Below are 22,148 nucleotides of genomic sequence, written 5' to 3'. Positions count from 1 at the left end.
AAAAATAACCCTAATTAGCTCATTCAAAACCAAGCAAAAAGAAGGCTGCACAGTTAGAATATTTACTCCTTCATTGGTTTAATCGCGCGTGTGGGGAAGTGATTTGTACTAAGGACTCCCCATAAGATGGTTGCCACATCCACTGGCCTAAATGGCATTTATTAATCTATGGTTACTCAGCACAATCACTCCTTCTGAATTAGTCACACTCCCCTACCCTAACTTCTCTTTAATCACATACTGTAATGTCCATTACTGGGGCTCATCATCATTTCGGATTGTAAGAAGATGAGACCCTGCCCCCTACTGGACAGAAAAAATATCACCACTCAGTCAATGCCCATCTGCTGCAACAGAGCCCTCCGATGACAGCACACAAATGAAGCAAACAGCTTTGTCATTGCAGCATCTTATTTCTTCTGCACTGGCAATTTAAAAAAAATCAGGGGACTTACTTGGTTTTGGTTTTGCAGCCCGCCTCTTGCTGCTCCTGGATGAGAGCAGCTAGCTGCTTTCGGAGAGCCACATCTTTGCCGTGGGCCTGTTTGATGAAGGGATGCTCCAGGAGGTGGGTCACAGATGGACGCGCCTCAAAATCCTTTATCAGACACCTTACAATCACAAAAAAAAATAGATAAAGATTTTGAACACTTCAGACAGACAAAGCCCCACATGTCAGAGTGAATTAAACAGCTGAGGAGAAACTGTGCAGCCACCTGAACATTGCAGATAGCTGATTTGTCTGGATCAGTTCTGACAGACACTCACAGCAGCAGGGAGCTCCTTGCAAGTGTTTTAAAGTGTGGGTCACTAATCTGTCTGAGTACCACATGGTCACCATCACCATGGCCCCCGGAGTCCAAACAAGCCCTGCTGTGGCGAAGCCGTAAGACCTATCTGTGATGTGCAGTGTTTGCCAATAAGTTATGGCACTTTGTGATACTGGCCTGTGGCTACAAATCAGTATCAGCTAGCTACTGATACAAATGGTTGCAAGATACTGATTGTTAAGAACCACACACCCAGGAGAACAAATTGGCTTTCATTTCTGACAGTTCTGATATATTGTGAGAGAAAAACTATGAAATTAAAGGACTTGAAATCCCCACTTGAGCTCAACGATGCATCCATCAACAATCCACATTTGTGTTGTTGAATTACTTATTTAGCCAAAGACTTCCAACATCTGTAATGTGTGTGTATGAGCAATACAACACCAGTGATTGCAGGCAGAGGCAAGATAGGAGAAAAACACCTAATCTACAATGAAATTCTGTTTCTTTTATCAGTTTGTTCAGCTCTGAAAGTTAATTCCATGAATTCATTAGTGTCAGGACATTAAGCAGAGGTTGCTGCTATTAGCAGGGCTGTGCTGCCGGGATGCTGAACGGTAGGCCACTTTGTCACAGAAGTCAGCTCTTTGGCTGCACAAGTGCAGACACTGGTGATAGATTTATTATCCTGAAAAACATCCCTCCCCCCCACCAGGCCTGACAGTGTTGCAAAGGCTTCACAAACAGCATGGAGAGCTTGATAACATTGTCCAGCCTCCCCACATTGAACTCTGCAGGGCTTTGTTTGGGGAGATTATTTCTGATACGATACCATGCAATCCATTAACCCAGATTACAGAGCTGCAAACCAAAAAAGACAATGAAAAACCTTTGCAAGTACATGCAAAAAGTAAAAAAACTAACATAACTGCAATGTGTGTCTGGCTGGTTCAAGTGGTCATATGCCTCAACTCTGTCCTGACCCATCAATAACTCAAGTGACACAAAAAAAGCCTTTCATTATCTGTTGTTGTTTTTTCAGTTACTCCTTTTCAGTTAGTGCATTTCATTGCGAACCTCCAACATAAATGTAAGACAGAAACCATGCCTACACAAATAATTGAATTTTATTTTCTCATTATGGTTCAGACTCACACACCTCTGCATGGTAGAAATTAAGGTTGTATATTCTGAGCAACCATTACAAGCCACCCCTGACATTATTAGCTTTGCACAGTGGAGCAAATGACAAGTTATCGGGTCCTCAGATAATACTGATAACACAGGTAAATTAGTTTGTTCCTCTGTGGCAGATTTATACAAATGAAAGTCAATGAACAGAAAGACAAGAGGGTTGATAGAATCTGGCCATAAAATATCAATTTCAATTCCCTCCATGTTTACTTGCAAATTCCCGCCTGCTGACAATGCCCTGTAGCTAATGTTCAGCTGTTCTTGATTTAAGAATTGTAACCCCCATGCAGGCTTTATCGTTTCATACTGGACAAATGATACCAAGCGAGTAATATGAATGTTTATCATCTTTAGTCCTGTACAGTATATATTAATAGCAGGCGTTCAACATTACTTTCAGTCACAGATTCAAATGTTTTGCCAACAGATTTAACACAAGAAACACTCTTTTAAAATAGTATAAATAGTATTACAGGTCAAGAAAACCAGTTTTGGAACTAAAGGCAGATTGATACGCTGGCTGATCGTCAATATTGTGTTGAACATATTTTGCGTTATCACACATCATGACTGCGATACTTACATGTCTGTGTTATTAATAATGACATACTGTATGTGAATAATGACAGGTGCACACAAAAAAATGTATTGTAGAAGTAAAAAAAAAAAGTAAATCGCAGCAATAAATGATTAACAAGCTGCTTTTTAATGTAAATTTGATGTTGACTTTTCTCATTTTGTGTTTAATATATTTTTATTTGTGGTTTATGGTCATTATTCACAGTAATTTAAGTACATTTTCTATTCAAGGTAAAACATCCAACACCACACATTTTTTTGTAATTTTTTTGCTAAATTCACAGGTACATGCACAACAGTTAACTTGAATTTACCTCATGAACACATGTTGGAATATCACATTATGTTGTAAACACAAATGCCATCTACCCCATCTCCCTGAATCTGCACCAGACCTTACCATGTCATCGTTTATTAACCCATACAAAATCTTAATAAAATAAATTTGAGAAATTCTTACTAATAAAGTCTTTTAATATCTGTTATATGTCTATGTAAAAATATTCTGTTATTCTAATAAATCCTCAGTTCTTCAGAAAAGGTCGGGCTCTCTTTGGAACATTAAATGTTGCTGTCTACTGTGTTCTTTCACATCCCTGTTTGGAAAACAACTGCATTTCCAAAAAGTATTAAAACAGGAAGAGGACAAAAGTTGACAAGTTGAAGTTAAAGGACACTTACTGGCCGATGAAATGGCAAAAACTTCTGCACCACTGCTCTGGATGTCGTAATGTAGGGGAGGGATTTCTAAAAAAAACAACAAAAACACACAAACAAAAGTCAGCATAATATTTGCATAAAACTGTGACTTCACTAAATGCATTCAAACAACATGATCATCGCTGAAAATCAAAGCCTTTGAGCTGGTCTCTTGAGTTATATGACAAATGATGGCTGGCAGGCAGCGCGCGACCGTCAGACTCCTGTGAGAGTTTTTGGTTGGAGGACGAGCTGGTCGAGATCCAGGTCTATGGCAGCCACAGAAAAAGTGACAAATGATAACAGCTCCTCCACTGTCTGGCAGCAAGCATCTGCCATAGGGAGCCAAAAGTTATGGGAGCTAGTTATACCTCTGTCAGCACCATTTACGGAGGCCATCTATAATGAGACTAACACTTTTCAAGTGCTCAAGATGACAGGTCTGTATGAGAAGCCAAGGCTGGACAGGCCTGAGTACAGTCATCCTCACAGGGAGCTGCAAGTCTGACAGCTGAAGGCTGAGCCCTTCGTCACTGTCACGCAAACAGTGACAGACCTGGTCGAGACATTTGTTAACTGTGTTAATTAGTTCACACGTGTTGTTTCACAACGCTGTCACACAAGTAGAATATGAAATCTCAAGAGTAAAAGGGAAATTTTTTTTTTAACTGTTTCATTTTGTTTATCACAAACAAACCAGACGTAGATTCAGCTTCACATTAAACAACAACATATTTTTTTGGAAGAGAGCAGAGGATGTTGGGGTACAAAATCTGTCATTTTCCGCAGCATTAAGTTAGTGGAGTCTTTGATAAGGATTCAGACAGGCAATCCTTTCCAAAGCAGATCAAAGCTAGTAACTGACTGCTTCAATGCAACCTCTAATGTGAGCCTGAAGACACGTACTCGCCTTGATGTTGTACCATACTGCTTATACATTACAAAGTCAATATAGTAGCATACTGCTGATAACACTGTCAAGTGCGCTCATTGTGCTTAGTAAATTCAGGCAGTTTTTTTCTTCCAGTATTTGTGAGAGTGCTGTCTCATACTGTAAACACAAATGGCTTATTCAAATCTAGGTCCAGGCAAAGCTTGTACTGTCAAGACGCTCCTCAGAGTGGATTGAGGCAAAATCACGGAGGTGTCAACAGCACTTGACGGCTGCAGCTAAGCCATGAAGGAAGACAAAAATCAGGCCAGTGCAATATTTGAAAAGTATTCTTCATATGCCGAATACATAATTCCCATATGATGCAAAACATTGTTATTTTTCATTCAACAAATTTTTTTGTGCAACACATTGTCAGAGCCCACTTAAGACTTACTTATAATCTTTCCATACACCTCTGAAACAAATGCTGTAAAGGGTTTAAATCATTACAATTATAAAATAAAAATAATTAAAAATGTCTATGCCACTATACCTGACAACATGAAGTCTTTGAAGGTGATAAAATTACTAAAACAACAGGCGGCAGTGTTGAGAATCTTATTTTTAGCAAAGTTAAGAAGGATATGAAATGAAAAAATCTATTAGGACGTTGTGCTTGATGACATTGTTTGAGAATAAGAGGTGAGCAGTGATGTACTTCAAATTTTGTGAATAAATCAAAAGTGTGCCAGAGATTAATGTATAAAGATTCTACATTCAATTTAAATAATAATGTATAATGGTAAAAGATTAATTTATTTCCTACTGTTGGTCTGTTTTCAGCACAATGAGGGAACACGTGTGCCGTTACACAGGTGCTACAGAGAATGAGTACAAGGGTCCAGAATAAAGACTTACTCAGCGAATGGACCACCCGCTTAAAATTTCAGCTCATCCATCACGGCAGCCAGAGCACCAGCACTTCTTTGCGCATACATGCATGAACACTGAGAACTACTGCTACATTTATCAAGTCTCTGTCTGCCACATCTCTAAACGATGCAGTCCTGGACACCACACAGAGCGGTAAAATAACAGTATCATGGATAGAGATGTTAAAGCCTTTAGCCTACTCATGATTGGAAAACCATCCAACCAGCCAATGATCTCTTGTCAGGGGTCAAGACATCAGTGTCTGATAATACGAAGCCTGTGACATTAAGATGTATGGTTACCTCACTCTATCCAAACAGACTTTTTTAATACATAAAATGAGAATGTAGATGAAGTTATGTGAGTTCCTTTGAACGATGGCTGGTTTTCACAGTAACAATGAACATGTAGTCGAGATGAACTCTGGCAGCTGACAGTCGAAATCAGCATTATTTCTGACAATTCTTGTCTGACTGAAAAGTTGAGTGATCAATTGTAACAATCAAAAGTGTTTCACTGTTGTTGATGAATTATGGATTTTTAACAAATGTTTTGTGAAAGGCGCTCAGAGAAAGAATCCACGCATACATGTAAAAAAAATTAACACTAATCTTTAATCATTAGCCCCATTAGCTAGCATGGCTCCAGGGATGACAACATCAGTTGGTTGGTCTACCTCTTTGGTCCTGACCACAGTCTATGGTCTTCAGTCTATCCTGAGTGAAATATCTCAAAACATATTGGACGTTGGATTTTGTATAGACCTTCATGTTCCCTAGAGGATGAATCTTATTGATTTTGGTGACCCCTTGCCTTTTCATCTAGCACCATCACCAGGTCAAAATTCTAATCCATCTAATATTTTGGTTTATGACCAAATATCTGCAAAACTAATGACATTCTTATCAGCCTCAGCTGCTAAACATCAGAATGTTAGACACATCACATGGAAGCAAACTCCTTGTCATATTGATGAATTCACCCTTTTGCAAGGGTCGAGCAGATCTGCAATTATTCTTAACATTATTATGAACACAGTTCAGCAATGCATGAAGTTAGCATGTTTTTCAACACACAGCAAAGACTTGACTTTAGTTCACTCCAAACTGTATTTTTCATCTCTTGAAAGATTTCATTCTGTGTCAGAAACACCAGAAACTGCGCTGATATCCCTTCACCCCTGGCTGTTCTGCTCCACAGATTTTAACTCAGGCTTTTTCCATGAAGACCTGTCTCTTACAACACACTGGTCTGGATTTCTCTCCCCGAGCCTCATGATTTGATTAGCCTTTGTTGCCTCTGACAAGCCATCATTTACTTCTGTCTTCCATCTCGCTCGTTCTGGTCTTCACTGCGACAGATACACGTACTGTTTAATCTGTGGCTAATATCTACAGGGATCTGGCCGAATAAACACAACCTTGGACGTCTTTGCCAATTGTCTCTAACCTTTTACAACACATTTTACACACACTTTGACTTTAGATGAAAACTCTTGGCCTGTACAGCATAGAGGGCATCGGAGCAAGCAATTAACCTTCCCACATTACATTAAATATCAAAGACCATGTTTGTCTTGAGTATCTGTAATTAATTTTTTTTACTTGATAATCTTACAACTTTATCCTCTGACGTGCTCCATTACCTTCATTCATGGTCACCATCATTCATGGTCACATATGACAGATATGTCATATGTGACACTCTCAATTACTTTTACTCATTACATAGATCAAATTCATAAAAGCCTTGTATTGAACTTAAAATCAAAACAACAATTAAAACATATGCATGGATCGACGATATGTCACAACTTATCAAGTATCAGGTGTTTCTGAAGCACAAACAGACCATGCACCAAGGTGACCCTAATTCACGGAGCTCATCAGCGTCCGCTCTGACAGATATCGGAGCTCCTCTTATCATTTATAGCCTGCTGGGATGAGAATCATTCCCAACTGTGTAGGTTTCCCCCAAACAAAACCAATAGTGTGACATAATGGCTATCAGCTGCTAGCCCCTGTAGTCAACGTGGTGATAGCACTGAGTGTCTATTTGGTCCTCACCAGGAGCCATTAAATCTTTAGTGTGACAAAAGAGACCAGTGAAAGCTTACAGTGGTATTCTCAGAAAAAAGAAAGAAAGGACAGAAGAATAATAAACAGCATCACGCTCAGGTGACAGTGGGCTGGCTACACGCTGCTTGGACATAAAAGAAAATGCATTACATGAACCACAACACCACAACTGGGGTGTAACTTTCTTGTATATTGACTATTATCTTGAATATTTCTTGTTTACTATCTATATGTGTTTCAGGGAGGAGAAATGATAAGATGAATGACACACACACACACAAGATTAACAACATGACAGTGAACCCTTTAGCCTGGAAAACACATTACTGCGCAACTGTAAAATATCAGAATGATGAAAATGCTCATTGCATGTTTTAGTGCTTGTATGGTTTCATAAAACATGTACTACCCAAGGACAATACTTCAGGAAAAGGCTCCTCTGGTAATGGTTTGTGACATATTAAATAGAGGAAATCTACAACTTTACAAGTGTCAAAACCTGTGAGGATGAATCTCTCTGATTTCATCATGAATCATTCTCACCGCCACTAAAGACCCAAAGGTGAAACACATTTCCCTATTTAGAAAGTCATTCATACAGGAGTCATAATTTACACCACGCTTCCTCGTGATTTTATTCTGACGTGCTGCAGTGATGGGAAAATATATTTGAGATAAATGACATGTTAACAGAATCATTTCATGGTTCAACACATTTGCTGTGATTTATACCACAACCACCAAGCCTTTAAGGTTCCAATTCATACCAAAAGGGCAAAATATTAATTTTGATTGGAACGGAGATGCAGCAATGTCAGTTAAAGATATACATCCAGTTCTATCAACATCCTAGTTATCCCCAAAGTCAAATAGTCTTAGAAATCTGCTGTAATGAAATAGGATTGGACACTGACAAGGGGAATGCATATGCGGCCTCTAATTATGGCTGCTGTTTGATAAGGAAATGTGCTTGCAACTTGACAGAAACTGCTCATCCAGCTCCAGGTTGCTCTTCAATTAAATTTCCCAAACATGCAATCTTGAATCTACTCCACCAACAAGGTGATATGATACAAGGTGCACATCTGAGAAAAACCTAATTCTGAATTTGCAGCATTCATTTTACCAAGGCATCCTGCTCTCGGCCGTACTCTCTTGCTCTTTTAATCATTTAAAATTCTGGTTGAATTTGATGCTGATTAAATGCTGCGTTAGCGCTATACTTCTTGCCACACGAGCCATCCATGTTCCTCCTCTGGCTTGGCAGGGAGGAGATAACATTGTGACGAGGAGGAGGTGACAGCCTCATCTCAATGTGAATGGAGCTAATCACCAATGCAAATTGCAATCAGAAGGGCATATCTCTACCTAACTGAGAGATAATTGCGTGATTGTGCTGATAACAAAAGGTCAACCGCGTGTAGCCACTAAGCTCTCAAATGATCATCAGACACACACTGTCTCCAGCAGGGAATATTTTCACAGATTGAATCACTGCATTCATTTTAAGGTAACACTGCTACAATTTTTTTGATGAAGATTTTAAACACTGATTATTCAGCAGATGCTGCATTTCAGATTGGAAACATGAAAATCCAGTGGAAACAAGAAACATGGATCAAACCAAATATCCAGTTTAACTCCTCATTTTCTGAATACGTCAATAAAATAATAATATCTATTCATCAAGAAAGCCACTGTTATTTTTTTCTCTTTTCATCACCTCTACTGTCAAGTTCAGAGTTTGCCATTGTCCTCAGACATAATGGAAAGCAGTATTTGAGTGTCCTTGTGTGGGCAGCCACCAGCTGTGTGGTAGGAGCGCCCTCTAGTGAACTCACCGTGGGATCTTGAAGAGGGCTTTAACTGGATGCATCTCAGCCAGCGGGGGATCTCCGTCTGCCAGCTCAATGGCTGTGATGCCGAGCGACCACACATCACAGCGGGCGTCGTACGAGTAGTCATACTGCTGTTCACAGGCTATGACCTGGAAACATATCACAAGAGTGACCGTCTGAACAACTCATTTACTGTTATGGAGTCCTGTTTTTCTAAAAACACGAGGAAATCTGCCAGTGAGGTGAGACTAAGTCACTTTTTACCTGAAAATTTTGTCACAGCCTTGAAATAAAGAACTTTATTATATCACCATATTGAATTTGGCACTTTTTTCCTTACTGCCTAAAAGTTACAAACATCTATATTTAAGGACTATTTAAACACTGAAAGGTAGGTCAGTACAGTTGCCGGTGGTAACAGTCAATAATTATAACTGACACCACATTTTACAGCTGAGTTTATTCTAATTGCCCCTGAGGTCCCTCCCTACCAGCCCAATCACCGCATCTCATTTCTGCCATGGAGTAAGCCGAGGGGCCACAGACTCCCAGCTATTAACCTTGAGGCGACCTCAGGAGCTGCACCCGTGGAGGGGAATACACAATGACACAGGGGAGAGTCGCATTGAAATAACTCTTGCTCTCTCTCTCTTTGTGGCACATAACAACAGACTTAGCTCATTAAAAAATGTTCCATTAGGCACTAAAACATGCGTGCTATTTTACTGCTGCATTATTACAGATGAACATATGTGTGTTCACTGAAGCGTAGACTCTGACCTCAGGAGCCATCCAAAATGGAGTCCCGACCGATGTGTTCCTCCGCAATCGTGCACTGGTCAGTTGAGCTGAAACACCTAAAATAAATAAATAAAATAAAATAACATTCTATCACTTCTTATAATAATTAAAATAAATATGTTCATTAGTGTGAATTTGCTAAGAATAAAAACACAATTTATGATAGAAACTAAATGTTTGAAATGAATCAATAAATCCTGGCATATAATTTAGTGTGGCAACCTGCCAAGCAGTAATAATAATGGGCTATAATCATTTCAAATTATGTAGGACAGATTTTTATCAGCATGAGTCCACTTCATCTCCATGACACAGAGGACATAAACATGCCTAGGGGTGACTCAAAGTCATTTGCCATAGCAGCTTTCTTTTAATATGCAAAGGATCAAATAATGCAATTTAAATGAGCAATAATAGCCTTGGGTTAAGGCTACGGTCCATGAAATAAAAAGATGTTATGATGAGAAAGGGACTAAAGTGTAGAGAGCATAACATGGTTTATCCTGTGCTTGTGTTCGCCCTCACAAACAATGTTACTGATACTTCCCACTGATCAGTCAAATACCAAAAATGACTCATTTATCTAACAATGCACTTCAGAGAAAAGATCAAGCAGAGTGTCAATTCTCAGACCTTGATGCATTTGTCTCTATCTAGTAATCCATGAATTGGCTATATTTCCTCTTTCAAAAGACCATTACCAAAGTCAACCAGTTTGACTCCTCCCTCAGTTGTCAGGAGGATATTGTTCCCTTTGACGTCACGATGGATAATCCGGTTGTTGTGCAAATGCTGAAGACCCTTTTAAGTTAGAGGACAGAAAATACAAGGTGCTCAAGCATGAATCACTGTCTTATTATTAGTCATTTGTCATTCGTACAAATTATAATATGATCCATCAAACGTTGAGAAGTACAAACTATATAAAAGAACACATACAGCTGTTCAGAAGGAGAGACAGTCATAACCGCCTGCCACACTTTCCCTACTGAAAATGAATCCTCAGCACGCTCTCTGCGTGTTGGCATCCCACCTCCTCCCTAACATTAGCAGCTTTGCAGCGGGCCACCTTACCAAGAGGGCGCTGTATAAGATGTATGCGATAACTGGCTCCTGCAGACGCTGGCCTCGGATGAGCAGGCCTTTGATGAGTTCTGTGACAGAGCCGCCGTTGCACAGCTGGGAGGGAGACAGAGAAACTCCAGTGACTCGTCCATCACTCGCCACTCTAGATTGTGATTCATGGGGAGAGCTAGCCCACACGCAAGAGGAAGCAATGCACCATCCACATTCATGTAGGTGAGATGTTCGGACAAAAGGAGGCCCATTTTAATACTATGGCCATCCCAGTTTTCAATATGTTTGGGTTCACAGACACAAAAATGCAAAAAGGTAAAGGTACCCTGCAGAGTTGTCTTGTAAACAGTTATGTTTGCATTCATTGTTATTCACCAAAACACACTGTTTGTATCCTTCAAGCCTAATAAGGTGTTAAGGTGGTAAGACGGTAAGACATTAACGATGTCGATATTTTGAAACCCGGATAGTTCCACATACATCAGCTAGCAGTCTTCTTCTTTACCACCATTTGCAATCGCATTGCTAATTGTGAAATAGCTCGACTAATTTAATCATGACCAGTCTTTGAGGTAAATGCCACTTCCATTTGGCATATCTGTAGGTGAACCAGCGGAAGGATCATTACCGGTGTATTGCTTTGGCCAAATCCATCAGTAGTGAATGATGTACCCATACCACTGACATCAGCCGTAAACACCCTATGTAGGAACATGACATCCAAATTTTGACTGGTCAATTGTTTCTCTAACTCTTTGATTAGCTGAACAAACTGGAGAAGTTCAGAGGTCTGAAAACAGGCTACCATAGCACCACTAAAGTAGTCAAAAACTCCACTAGGTACCTTTAAAAAATAGTTATTATTGACTTCTGCCGAGAAATAGCTAGATGAGAAGATCAGTAATCCTCTTACCTGTCAGTTAAATATAAGTTTACAGCCAACAATCTTCTCATCTAACTCTATGCAAAAAATCAAATATAATAAAAAAAGTGTTTTCAGAATCAGTTTTATTGCCAGGTATGTGTAAACATACGAGGAATTTGACTCAGGATTGTACATTGCTCACGATGTGCTTACTTATACAATAATAAAATAATAATATATATTCCCAAAATGTCAAACTATTCTTTTAAGTGAAATACAAAATGATTCGCACTGGCACACTATTAACATTAAAATGCTATCCTATAAGGGTGCGAGGCTAAAACACATTTGGAAAAAACAGTAAACTTTGAGCCAGGTGCTGCAGTGATACAGAGAGTGAGACATTAAGAAGAGCTCACCTCAAGTACCAGCCAAAGTTGACCACCTGATAAGTTGTCGGACTTGTAGAACATGCCAAAAAACTTGACCACATTAGGGTGGTTAGACAGGGACCTCAAGATGTTGTATTCTGCCTCAATCTCCTCGTCCACATCCTTTAAACAACAACAGAAAACAGGCAAAGTTGGAACATAGAATTGCCCAAGATGTAGCTATGCAAATGAGAAGCAAGTAACATGGCGAAGCGTAACAAAAATTATTTTTATGCCTAAATATGTGAGGTTGTGTTGCATTCTGAAGCACAGCAGAAAACAAAGTGATAGGTTCACTATAATTAGATTCCTAAAAGATAGGGTTATAAACTCAGTAACAAAGGAAGGGACGAATCTGGGTGCTACACTATTTCTGGAAGTGATTTTCTATCAAAGTAAATCTCAGAGGAAGGGAAGAGCAACAGTCAGAGAGGCAAAATTTCTCTTCCCGGATGTCTGAGTGATAGTGTCAGCAGTCTAATCAGGGAGAGGGATGAGAGAGGAGGCAGCTTCATCTTCATGGCCATCAGGGGAGCATCATGGTGAATAGCACTGCCAGGATGGGGATTGTTCCATTGACACAATCACAAGAAAGCCTCAGACCAAGTCTCAGTAGCACAATACGTTGCCAATGCAGAGGCTACAGCGTCCTTATCACACAGACAAATGAACAGATATATAGAGAGGATACAGCCAATGCAGGAGCTACACTTTCTGGTAAGGGTGTGTTAGACTTAACATGACAGGAAATAAATGAAAATGGGAGATGCTGATATATATCACTGGCGCAAGTACAACTGCATCAAGATGGAGAGGAGGAAAAAGTACTGGCAACTTACTCTGTTTGAATGGCTCGCATGCTGAGACAAGTCACATAGTTATAAAGAAAAACAATGGTTTTAGTCTTTGCTTTTTTTCTATGTCTTTGCAGTTTTATTAATTACATTTTTTAAACAACATTTATTTATACAAGGTAGGTTTGCTAAGCATACATAGTCAGTCATAAAGAGAACAGAATATTTGGCAATACACAAGGCAGACGCTCAATTAAAGCAGTTACAGGTAAATAAAGGACACATTGAGAACTGTCTGTAGGTTACAGGGAGATGGGGGGGTTGCGATTCTAATCCAATACATGACTTTTTGTCAAATTCAAGGAATAAGTTAGCTGTCCGTTCTGTGTGCACTGAAAAAAAATTCTGTTTGTTCACAGCCCAGGCTCTGTAAATGGGAAAGTAATGTGGCTCCAACCGAGCCACACAACACTATTCCAGCCCTTCCAACTGTGTGTCGGGTAAAGGTAAATTACTTGCCTATGGACATTCAGCTACTGATGTGTTGTTGTAATGTTAGCTATAGTAGCAGGAGAGATCCGAGTATCTCTGTCCGGAGCTGGTGTGCTGGCTCTGGGAAACCATCTCATCCTCTCTGCATGTCAGCTTCGCATCAGCAACTGCAGCAGCGACAGTTTGCTAACCCACAACTTAGCTAATGTTAGTTACATCACTTGCTGTGTCATTATTCGCTCTGTATCATGGTATTTGTCCTGGTATTGGATTTCTCCAGAATCACATACCCCACACCTCTTTCCCAAAATCTTAGGCTTCCCTGTTGCCTTAAAACAGTGAAGTAACCAGTGGCAGACACTAATGTTAGCTAAATCTACACGTGCAGTCACATGCAGCTAAAAAGTACTTACGCAGCTAAATGAGGGAGGTACAACATAGATGTCAGTGTTTCCCACACATAGGCTTTACTTGGGCGGGCTGCCCAGGTAGATTAACAGCCGCCCAAGTAAATTTGCCAGCTAATATTAAAATCGTTTTTGATTGCAGCGCATATTCGCTCCGCACATCCTCTCACTCGGTCGCTCTCTCTTTCTCGCAAACACGGACAACAGACCCCTCTGTGAATTGAACGGTTGGTATCATAAACACCGCTGCGCAAATCTGTCCAACACAACGCTGTCAATGTCGGAGACCCATCTTCAAAACAGTTATTAGCAAGCATTTAAGGAGTCCAGCTATTAAGGATAGTTATGTTAACTTTGGAAAACAGCTGTCGAAGTTAGCACACTGTATAACTGGTAGTCAACAGGGGCGTTCGAGATAACTGGCTGACTTTCGCCGACTTGATAGATAGGGGAATAAAAACAGCGCCTCCGGTAACCTGTGTGAGCTTAACGTTACAACAATGCCGTGAATTGCATACACTTCGCGGGAGGTAACGCTATTTTATAGTGACAAAAGAGGTGGATGCAAATTTCGGCATGTAGCCTATAACATCCGTTTTGCCGAATTATGCATTCACTTATTAAGGTCCTTTTAGGACACTTTGCTGTTCACAATGTTTGAAAGCGGTTAACGCCACATGCTTTTGCTGAATCTCAAGAAATGGTAGCCTACTTTTACTAAGTGTAAGAATATGTTAACGATTCTTAACGTTCATAAAATATATGCTGATCATTTATCACTATTGATGAACCCCACAAAGAATAGTATTAGTTTAGCATGTTAGCATTAGCACTAAACACAAAGCACAACTAAGGCGGATGGAAAAATAATAATGAACAAATTAAAATTTTGACCTGCTGGTGGTGCTAGATGAAAAGTAAAGGGATTGCTAAAGTCATTAGGGTTCATCCTCTAAGCACCATGAATACATGTACCAAATTCCATTGCAATCCACTAATAGTTGTTGATATATTTTGGCCTTGATCAAAGTGGTGGACCAACTGACCCTGACATTGCCATCCAGAGACACGCCACTAGCATGGCTTAAAGATCCCCCCCAGACATTCTTCTATTCTTTCTTTTTTGGGACTCTAAAGCACAAAAATAATTTTGTAAATAATAATTTGATAATTGTTGTTTTGGTCTTAACCCACGCAACCTTTGATGATGGGTTGTAAGTGGTCAGTTTTGATAAAGGGGGCTACAAGCAAAAAAGGATGGAAACCACTGTATTAGATGAGTGAATGAGTTTCTGGATGCTCTGACAGATTAGACCAACTGCAAAGCATTACTTTACATTAATACGCTATACAATGAAGCCCAAGCTGGTCCTGCATCATCTGTAGAGTCAGCTCTTCTACCCCGAAACAGTTAGGGTTAGTTTAAACAGCTTGTGATGGTTAGGTGGAAGGGGATGATCATGCTGTCAAGCAAAGCGTTAAGATGCAGCTTATCCAAATGTACATTAGCTATCAATACAGCACAACAACAGTATATTTCTGCACATGAAAGCCTTAGTAGACCCTAAAGGTTCATATAACAGACAGGCAGTTAAACATGGATGACACGCAGCAGCCACAGTGGTTTTAAATTCTTCAAAAGGTTCCACAGAAAACATGCTTTTATCTGACTTACATTGATCGGGTCCAGCACTTTCACTGCTGCCTGACTCCCATCCTTCTTGTTGGTCACTCTGTAGACTTTGCCGTATGTTCCTTTACCAATGGTCTCCACTATATCCCAGTTATCAGATGGATCGCCCAGGTTCTCCATCCCAATCATGCTGGATTTATAGGGATACAGTCCATACAGTGACCGCCTAAAGGATAAACACAATCCCAGGTGCAAAATGTTTGGTGGAAAAAAAACATAGAATGTTCTAATATCAATGACAAAGCCAAAATAAAACAAAATCTTGATGGAAATAATTCTGTAGTGCATGGAAACTTAATATAAACTAAGAGAAATGTTAATCCCTTTCTAATACTTACTACTGTATCCTACAAAAAGAAAGCTTCTTCTGAATAACTGAACAGTTGAGCCTCATATCAGACTAGATAGACTTTTACAATGTCGCAGCAAATCAGAAAAAAACATTGTCTTCCAGTTAACATCACAGAGAAGCAAGTAATTAAAACTGAAAAACTAGGAAGTGTGTAGAGCTGTATACGTATAGCACAGAGCAGTACATTCAGTCCCAAAGGCCTTCTAATTCAGCTGAGTGAAAATGACTACATCCGCCAAGGGAGCAACTTAACATGTTTAAAGCAGGAGAAATCTAAGCAAGAACAAAGCAGAAAACTGTAAGTGAAGATGACAGTACTCTACTCACATGGCAAGTGTTATTTTCTTCTGACTCATCAGGGCTGAGAAAAATTGCAACTAAACAGTCTCTAGTGATCATAATATAACAACACAGATAGCAACAGCAATCGCTTCCTCAAGAGGAGTGGCAACAAGTGGCATTTCACAGAGACACTAAATTAGCCATCTCCACAGGGACCTTGTCACTGCCCACTAAGAAGTGCAATCTCCTCAAGATCAATTGGATTGGACAGAGATTAACTTGACAAGTGCCGTCCTGAATGAGCAGTGAACTGGCACCACACCTCCACACAAACTCTTGTGGAAATGGATATTCTGTTTTATAAGGTGATTTGAATGTGTTCAGCATAAAGTGAGATGGTTGTGAGGACTAATGATCAACAGCTATGCAAAAGCCCAATATAAATCGCCTACAAGTGATGTTTCCGTGACCAAATACAACATGTAAGACCAACCACACAAAGCATTGAGTGTCAAAACAGCCAGGACCGAATAACATGATGGATTAGGAACTCATACTGCCGTGTTGGGGGACACAGGAATCCTATTTGTTTTGGAAAATTACACTTTTCCAGATAGAAGTGATTGAGAGGAATGTTTGTGAACATTGTCATGACTGCTCCACTTGTCATAAACATGTTATACATCACAGAGGTTGCGTGACCCTGAGGGAGGGAAGTTTTTATTTACGTAAATAATGTTTAACCCACAGGAGCTGTGACTGCAACTCACATGTGAGGACAGATTTATGAATTGTTGTGCATGCAGGTTGAGCAATGGCATCTCTGCAGATGAACATACCGCTCTCTTCTAGGTAGACTTTTAAATATACAGCACTGATATCCTTCACTGTGTCCTTCAGGGAGCCACATGTGATTGTAGCACTAAGCCAAAGTACCTTTTGTAATTGTGGGTTTTTATAACACACATTTAAATAATAATCACACAAGGTAAGGACTGAATGACTTAAATAGCGTTTCATCTTCAGTCTAATAATGCATCATTGATTGTTCTGAAGTTAATCACCCATCTCAAACTGTCTGTAAATAATGTATCACACCTGACTTATTAATCCAAACCGGTTTACTTTTATAACTGTGGTTCTGTTTTGTAACATGCGTCTAATCTGTTCTGCATCTACACCGTGCTTTGAACACTTCACCAGTCAGCTGTTGCCAAGACACCGTCACCAACATTTTTAAAGGATGACTCATATTCCTCTACAGCAGCTTTCTGTCTAATGATCGGCTGCGTCAGATAAGTGCTATAAAATTTCAACCTTTCTTGCGACTTATAAACACACGTTTAGGCCTCGGATGTGCAGCTGCAGATCATATGAGCTTGGTTATTGTTTTTAGTGAATTAGGCCTACTGTTCAGTGCATAATACATTTCCAGCGCTAAATCCAATACTGTATACAAGCACCTTTCAAAAAAGTTAAAAGTATGAGCTAATTACAACTAAACATGTTGTATGGTCGAGCATACTTTTAGGTTATCTCACATACTGTTTAAAGTATTGATCTGATCAATCATTAAAAAAAAAAATGATAGGAACAGTTCCTCTTTTCCACCTATTCATTATTCAAAATAGATTTTTCGAAGACCAATAAAGCTCAGATCATAAAGCCAGAAGTTACACATACCTGTTTCTCTGAAGGTGTTTGTATCTCCCTGACACTACAACGCTCCAGACTAACTCACCATAATCTATAGGGATTAATAATTCACCAGTAATCAGTCACCTGATCTGCAGCAGTGTTAAATATTCAGGTGGCAGATGTATCCACTCATAATGGTGGCTGATATGAAGCATCTCAGGTTGCACACAGGTTACCAGGAAGTTCGTGATAGTTGCTAGGTCATATGCCTGTCTCCCACTCTATACATTGTGTTCTTTACACATCCAGCTGTTTCTGCTTCATCGGACAACTTCTCAGTTTCTTGTATGACAAAAATGTAATATGCATCTCTTCAGCTACTGTATGCGGAAGACATTGTGGGTATGTTGTGTAAGTCAAATAATCCAGTCAAGCACTATGTAGGGAATCCCAAAGTTTAGACTCATTGTTTATAATTGAGCCACGGTCTGTTAACAATATATCTATCTACAAAACAGAGCTGACATGCTCAGTGACAGTAACAAAAAACAAGACACTGGATGTTGCTGTTGCAATGTGTTTAACGCCCCAGGGATCTACTGAAATGAAAGACAGTCACACTAGCTGGAAGGAGCTTAAATATGGGCAGAATCTTTTCAACAATCTACAATTTTCATACATGCTTTAAGGCAGTGCTTCCTAAACTTTTTCTATCATGCCCCTTGCTTGGAAGCCAAAAAGAGTCCAAGCCACCCCACCCCCCTACCTCTTTGGCCCATAAATAATGTATTAACTTATTACAATACTTGGGAAACTAACAAGGAGTGAAATTTAATTTCATTGAATAACATTATCAAGAACATGGACAGTTTGTTTCTTTTTATGCACGCTTCCCATTAGCATCTGTTTTACAAATCAAACCTTTATGGGTTTTTACACAAAGGGCCCTCCGGCTATATATAGTGACAGTCAATTAGTGCAGTGGTTCCAAATAAAATCTGAGCGGTCGCAAGATGATTAACAAGATGAAAGAATCAAAAAACATATTTCTTCTACACAAAGTTAGATTTATTTTGTTAATCCATGCTCTTTTTCTTTTGCTTCTTGTTGATTACTGCATAATTTTCCTTTTCTAGACCTTGATATATAATCTGAAAAGGATAATTGGTCCTTAGTTGACCTGGTCATAATCTGCACACATATGCAATTAATGCATTTTTAATGCACAAAGCATTTAAGGGATCAGAAACAAAAATGTTTGGGAACCACCGAAGTAGAAAGTAACACAGGCTTCTACATTTTTTCTTGATTTCTGTTTGACTGACATGTTTGCTAACCACAGTCTTGCCAGCATCACAGAAGTCTTGTTTGTTTGTAATTCACAAATGAATCAGATTTATTCAACTCTCTCTTCATGAAACTGACAAAATATTGCTGAGTAGATGTTAAGTAGTTTTAAATAATGGCAAAACCTTTAATCATAGAACTGTTGTCAAAGATATATTTGTCTTATTGTCACAACGCAAAGACAAAAGCCAAATGCTGCTCTTTTAAATGGACAGGAGACACATCATTGCTGCATTAGAACAGGACACCACTGGTCCTAGATGGTGACGCTCAGGTTACCCTTTGTTTACCATACTGCGTCAGCATAGCTGAAAAAGGGACATCGTATCTGGTGTTCAAAATGCCGGTCAGTGCTTCTTTGTGACACAGAATGTGGGAATTGTGTAAAAACTGGGATTTAAAAGAATATATTAGTAGATACTTATTGAGTGAAATAATATTTCCCTTCAACATTTGCATTTCTGGTGCATCAACATAATTCCAAGTGTCAGTGATGGTTCGATGTGGCGACAGCTTTAGATGATGTGAACAGCTGCAGCACAGGGACCGTCCTTCTCACCAGAAACAGTGCAAAGTAAAAGTGAGTAATCTAATTTTCTGCTTCCATCAAACTCGCACAATCCCACCCTCTCTGGTAAAGCCTTACGGGAACTTCACTTGGTAAACCCTTTGGTAAGTCTGTGGAGAGAGAAAAAAAAAATACTTGGAACTATAATCCCTTTTAAGGGGATATGAAGAGGCTTTGCAGTAAACCTCCACAAGCCACAAGCCAGGCCGAGAGCACTGCGCCCTTGTTCTCACCCTGGACGACCAAAGCCTCACACGACCAGAAACAAACACTTTTTTAGTGCAAGTTTGAAACCCCCTTAGCTTAGCAGCACACCTGCATGATTAATAACTGCCAAGTGACTACTTTGGATACACAAAACATCAACCTAATTAACAAGAAGCCAATGCCCTCATCATTCTAAAAACAGTAATGCCTCATCTAATCACAAACATCACAGCTGTTTTAGCAGCCACTGTTATGATGCAGTGAAACATTGTACAGTGCAATGCTCCGTTAGAGTACTATGCAACATAACTAACTGACTGCTGTGAATTAAAGCAGTGCAATCGACATCAAATTCTAAGAATTACCTGTATTGAAACACGGTTTCAAAGTGCAATAGTCTTAATGCAAAGTCTTACCTGTAAATAAAAGATTCTATAAGTGCAAAAAACTAAATCACATGTTATTTCATGTGTGAATACAGCCACCTCATATTAGCATAAGCTTCAATGTTCATCACTAATTCATTCACCACCAACGAAATATATTTCAAATTTAAGGCAGTAGTTTTACAAATGAAAATGTTGAGTGCCTGTTACAATAGCATAAATTGTGGTTTAATATATGTTTTTCACTATGGCTTACTGGATTCTAGATCAGTTATTAAACCCTCAAGTGAATGAAATTTTGTATTTTTTTTTTTTTATGTCATACATAGGTCTACTCCACATCATTTGAAATACTGACTTTTGCATGAATTGTCTCATTTCTAGTTGTCTTGAAATAAAGAACATTGCAATCTGTTTTGATAAGAATTATCATTATTTGATAATTTTATTTTGAAATGGAAACATTATTAAAATTTACAACACTGTGTGTCCAGCTTCTTACAAATGTAACACGTCTAAGTGAAGTGGCACGAGTTAAAGTTTTCCATACAAGCCAATAGTGCAGATTATCTGCAGGCCTACAGATGAGGAAACATGAGACCTACCTTGACTTTGCTGCCTCCGTATTTCCATCTCTAAAATCTACAAAACAAGGGAAATTGTTTCAGTCACCAGCTGATTACTGCTCAGTCTTGCATCTCTCTATATGTGGATCCACACAGCAAACACTGGAGACAATTTTACATAAAATGTACTTTACTGCCTTTAACTAAATTCTATACGTGCAGCTTACCGTCCATAGCAACATACACAAACTGATTTCCCCGTTTACGCCATAGGTTTCCTCAAGTGAAGGGTTTTAATTATTAACGGTATAGATACCTGAGCATGCTGTCCTGCAGAAGACCACAAACTCTTTCTCAATATAACCTCATGCAGCATTCAATGGCCTCTCTGGAGGTATACACACCTGCGCATGGAGTAAATGAGGAAATGTGCAGTGATGCTCGCCGTAGCACCGCTGGTAACACCAACATCTCTCAGCATTCAATCTTGGTGGTTTAACCCGGTTAAAATCCCTACGGTGGTCCATAACAGAAAATTGTTTCATGTTGTCTAATTGGCAGAAATGTCCGGAGAAAAGAGAGGCTTTGTGCGGCCACTGGTCATTAACCAGGGGGCCTCCGTTGTTTATGAAGGTTCAACCCAATTATCCTCACAATGCTGAGTCACATGGCCGCGAAGTTTCCTGGTACTCTGAAAAGGGCAGTGGACTATTTGGATAAACTTGAACAGTATATTCAAAAACTAATGGAGCTTATGTGCAATTTTACATGTACTTTTAAATTTACATTTCATTTTTATTTATAAAGCTGATTTTCTGCAGGACTTTAAGCTTCCACTTACAACTTGCATACACAGACAGTAGTGAGTAGCCACTGATGCATCGAGCTCAGTTGCATATTGAAAATATTTTGCATGTTTTTTACCTGCATTCTAGTATATAAAGTCACATTATTCATTCAAAAATGTCACAGGATTTGTCTGTGGAGGTTAGGATCTGAACTGAGACCCCTGGTGGACACAGCTTGAGGTGGATGTCTGTATCCTACTGGCCACATCCCTCCAACAGCCCACATCAGCGGATTGAGACTGGAGAAAACCCTGCATAGAAAGTAACATTTAAGCTTTATGGAGCAGTCATGAAATCCTCTTTCCTCTCGTCTTGCACTTGAAATTATTTCAATTACACCTGCTAGAAATGATAGTATTATCTGCTTTTTCGACAGCACAGAAAGACAAAGGGTTGATATTGGTGTATACAAGAGTTGACAATGTC

The 22,148-nt window shown here is 39.4% G+C and overlaps 1 protein-coding gene across 1 annotated transcript in view; it reads right to left on the bottom strand.

The window, feature by feature from the left end:
- The window catches only part of myo3b (myosin IIIB), a 70,214-nt gene extending 48,672 nt beyond the window's left edge, over nucleotides 1-21,542 (bottom strand). Inside the window, exons 1-10 of the mRNA XM_038720488.1 lie at nucleotides 21,279-21,542; nucleotides 20,914-20,950; nucleotides 15,511-15,694; nucleotides 12,131-12,265; nucleotides 10,844-10,948; nucleotides 10,471-10,570; nucleotides 9,749-9,825; nucleotides 8,972-9,117; nucleotides 3,228-3,293; nucleotides 456-611 (exon numbers count right to left, since the gene is read on the bottom strand). Coding sequence (XP_038576416.1) covers nucleotides 456-611; nucleotides 3,228-3,293; nucleotides 8,972-9,117; nucleotides 9,749-9,825; nucleotides 10,471-10,570; nucleotides 10,844-10,948; nucleotides 12,131-12,265; nucleotides 15,511-15,694; nucleotides 20,914-20,950; nucleotides 21,279-21,345 — 1,073 coding nt within the window. The 5' untranslated portion in view covers nucleotides 21,346-21,542. The remainder of the gene's footprint in view (nucleotides 1-455; nucleotides 612-3,227; nucleotides 3,294-8,971; nucleotides 9,118-9,748; nucleotides 9,826-10,470; nucleotides 10,571-10,843; nucleotides 10,949-12,130; nucleotides 12,266-15,510; nucleotides 15,695-20,913; nucleotides 20,951-21,278) is intronic.
- Between the last annotated feature and the right edge of the window lie 606 nt (nucleotides 21,543-22,148).

The sequence above is a fragment of the Micropterus salmoides genome, unplaced genomic scaffold, assembly GCF_014851395.1.
Source record: "Micropterus salmoides isolate LMB-PRFRI ecotype aquatic unplaced genomic scaffold, ASM1485139v1 Ms_hic_scaffold_15, whole genome shotgun sequence".
Lineage (NCBI taxonomy): Eukaryota > Metazoa > Chordata > Actinopteri > Centrarchiformes > Centrarchidae > Micropterus > Micropterus salmoides.
Note: the sequence above shows the minus strand (reverse complement) of the source record. Positions and strands in the feature narration are given on the sequence as shown.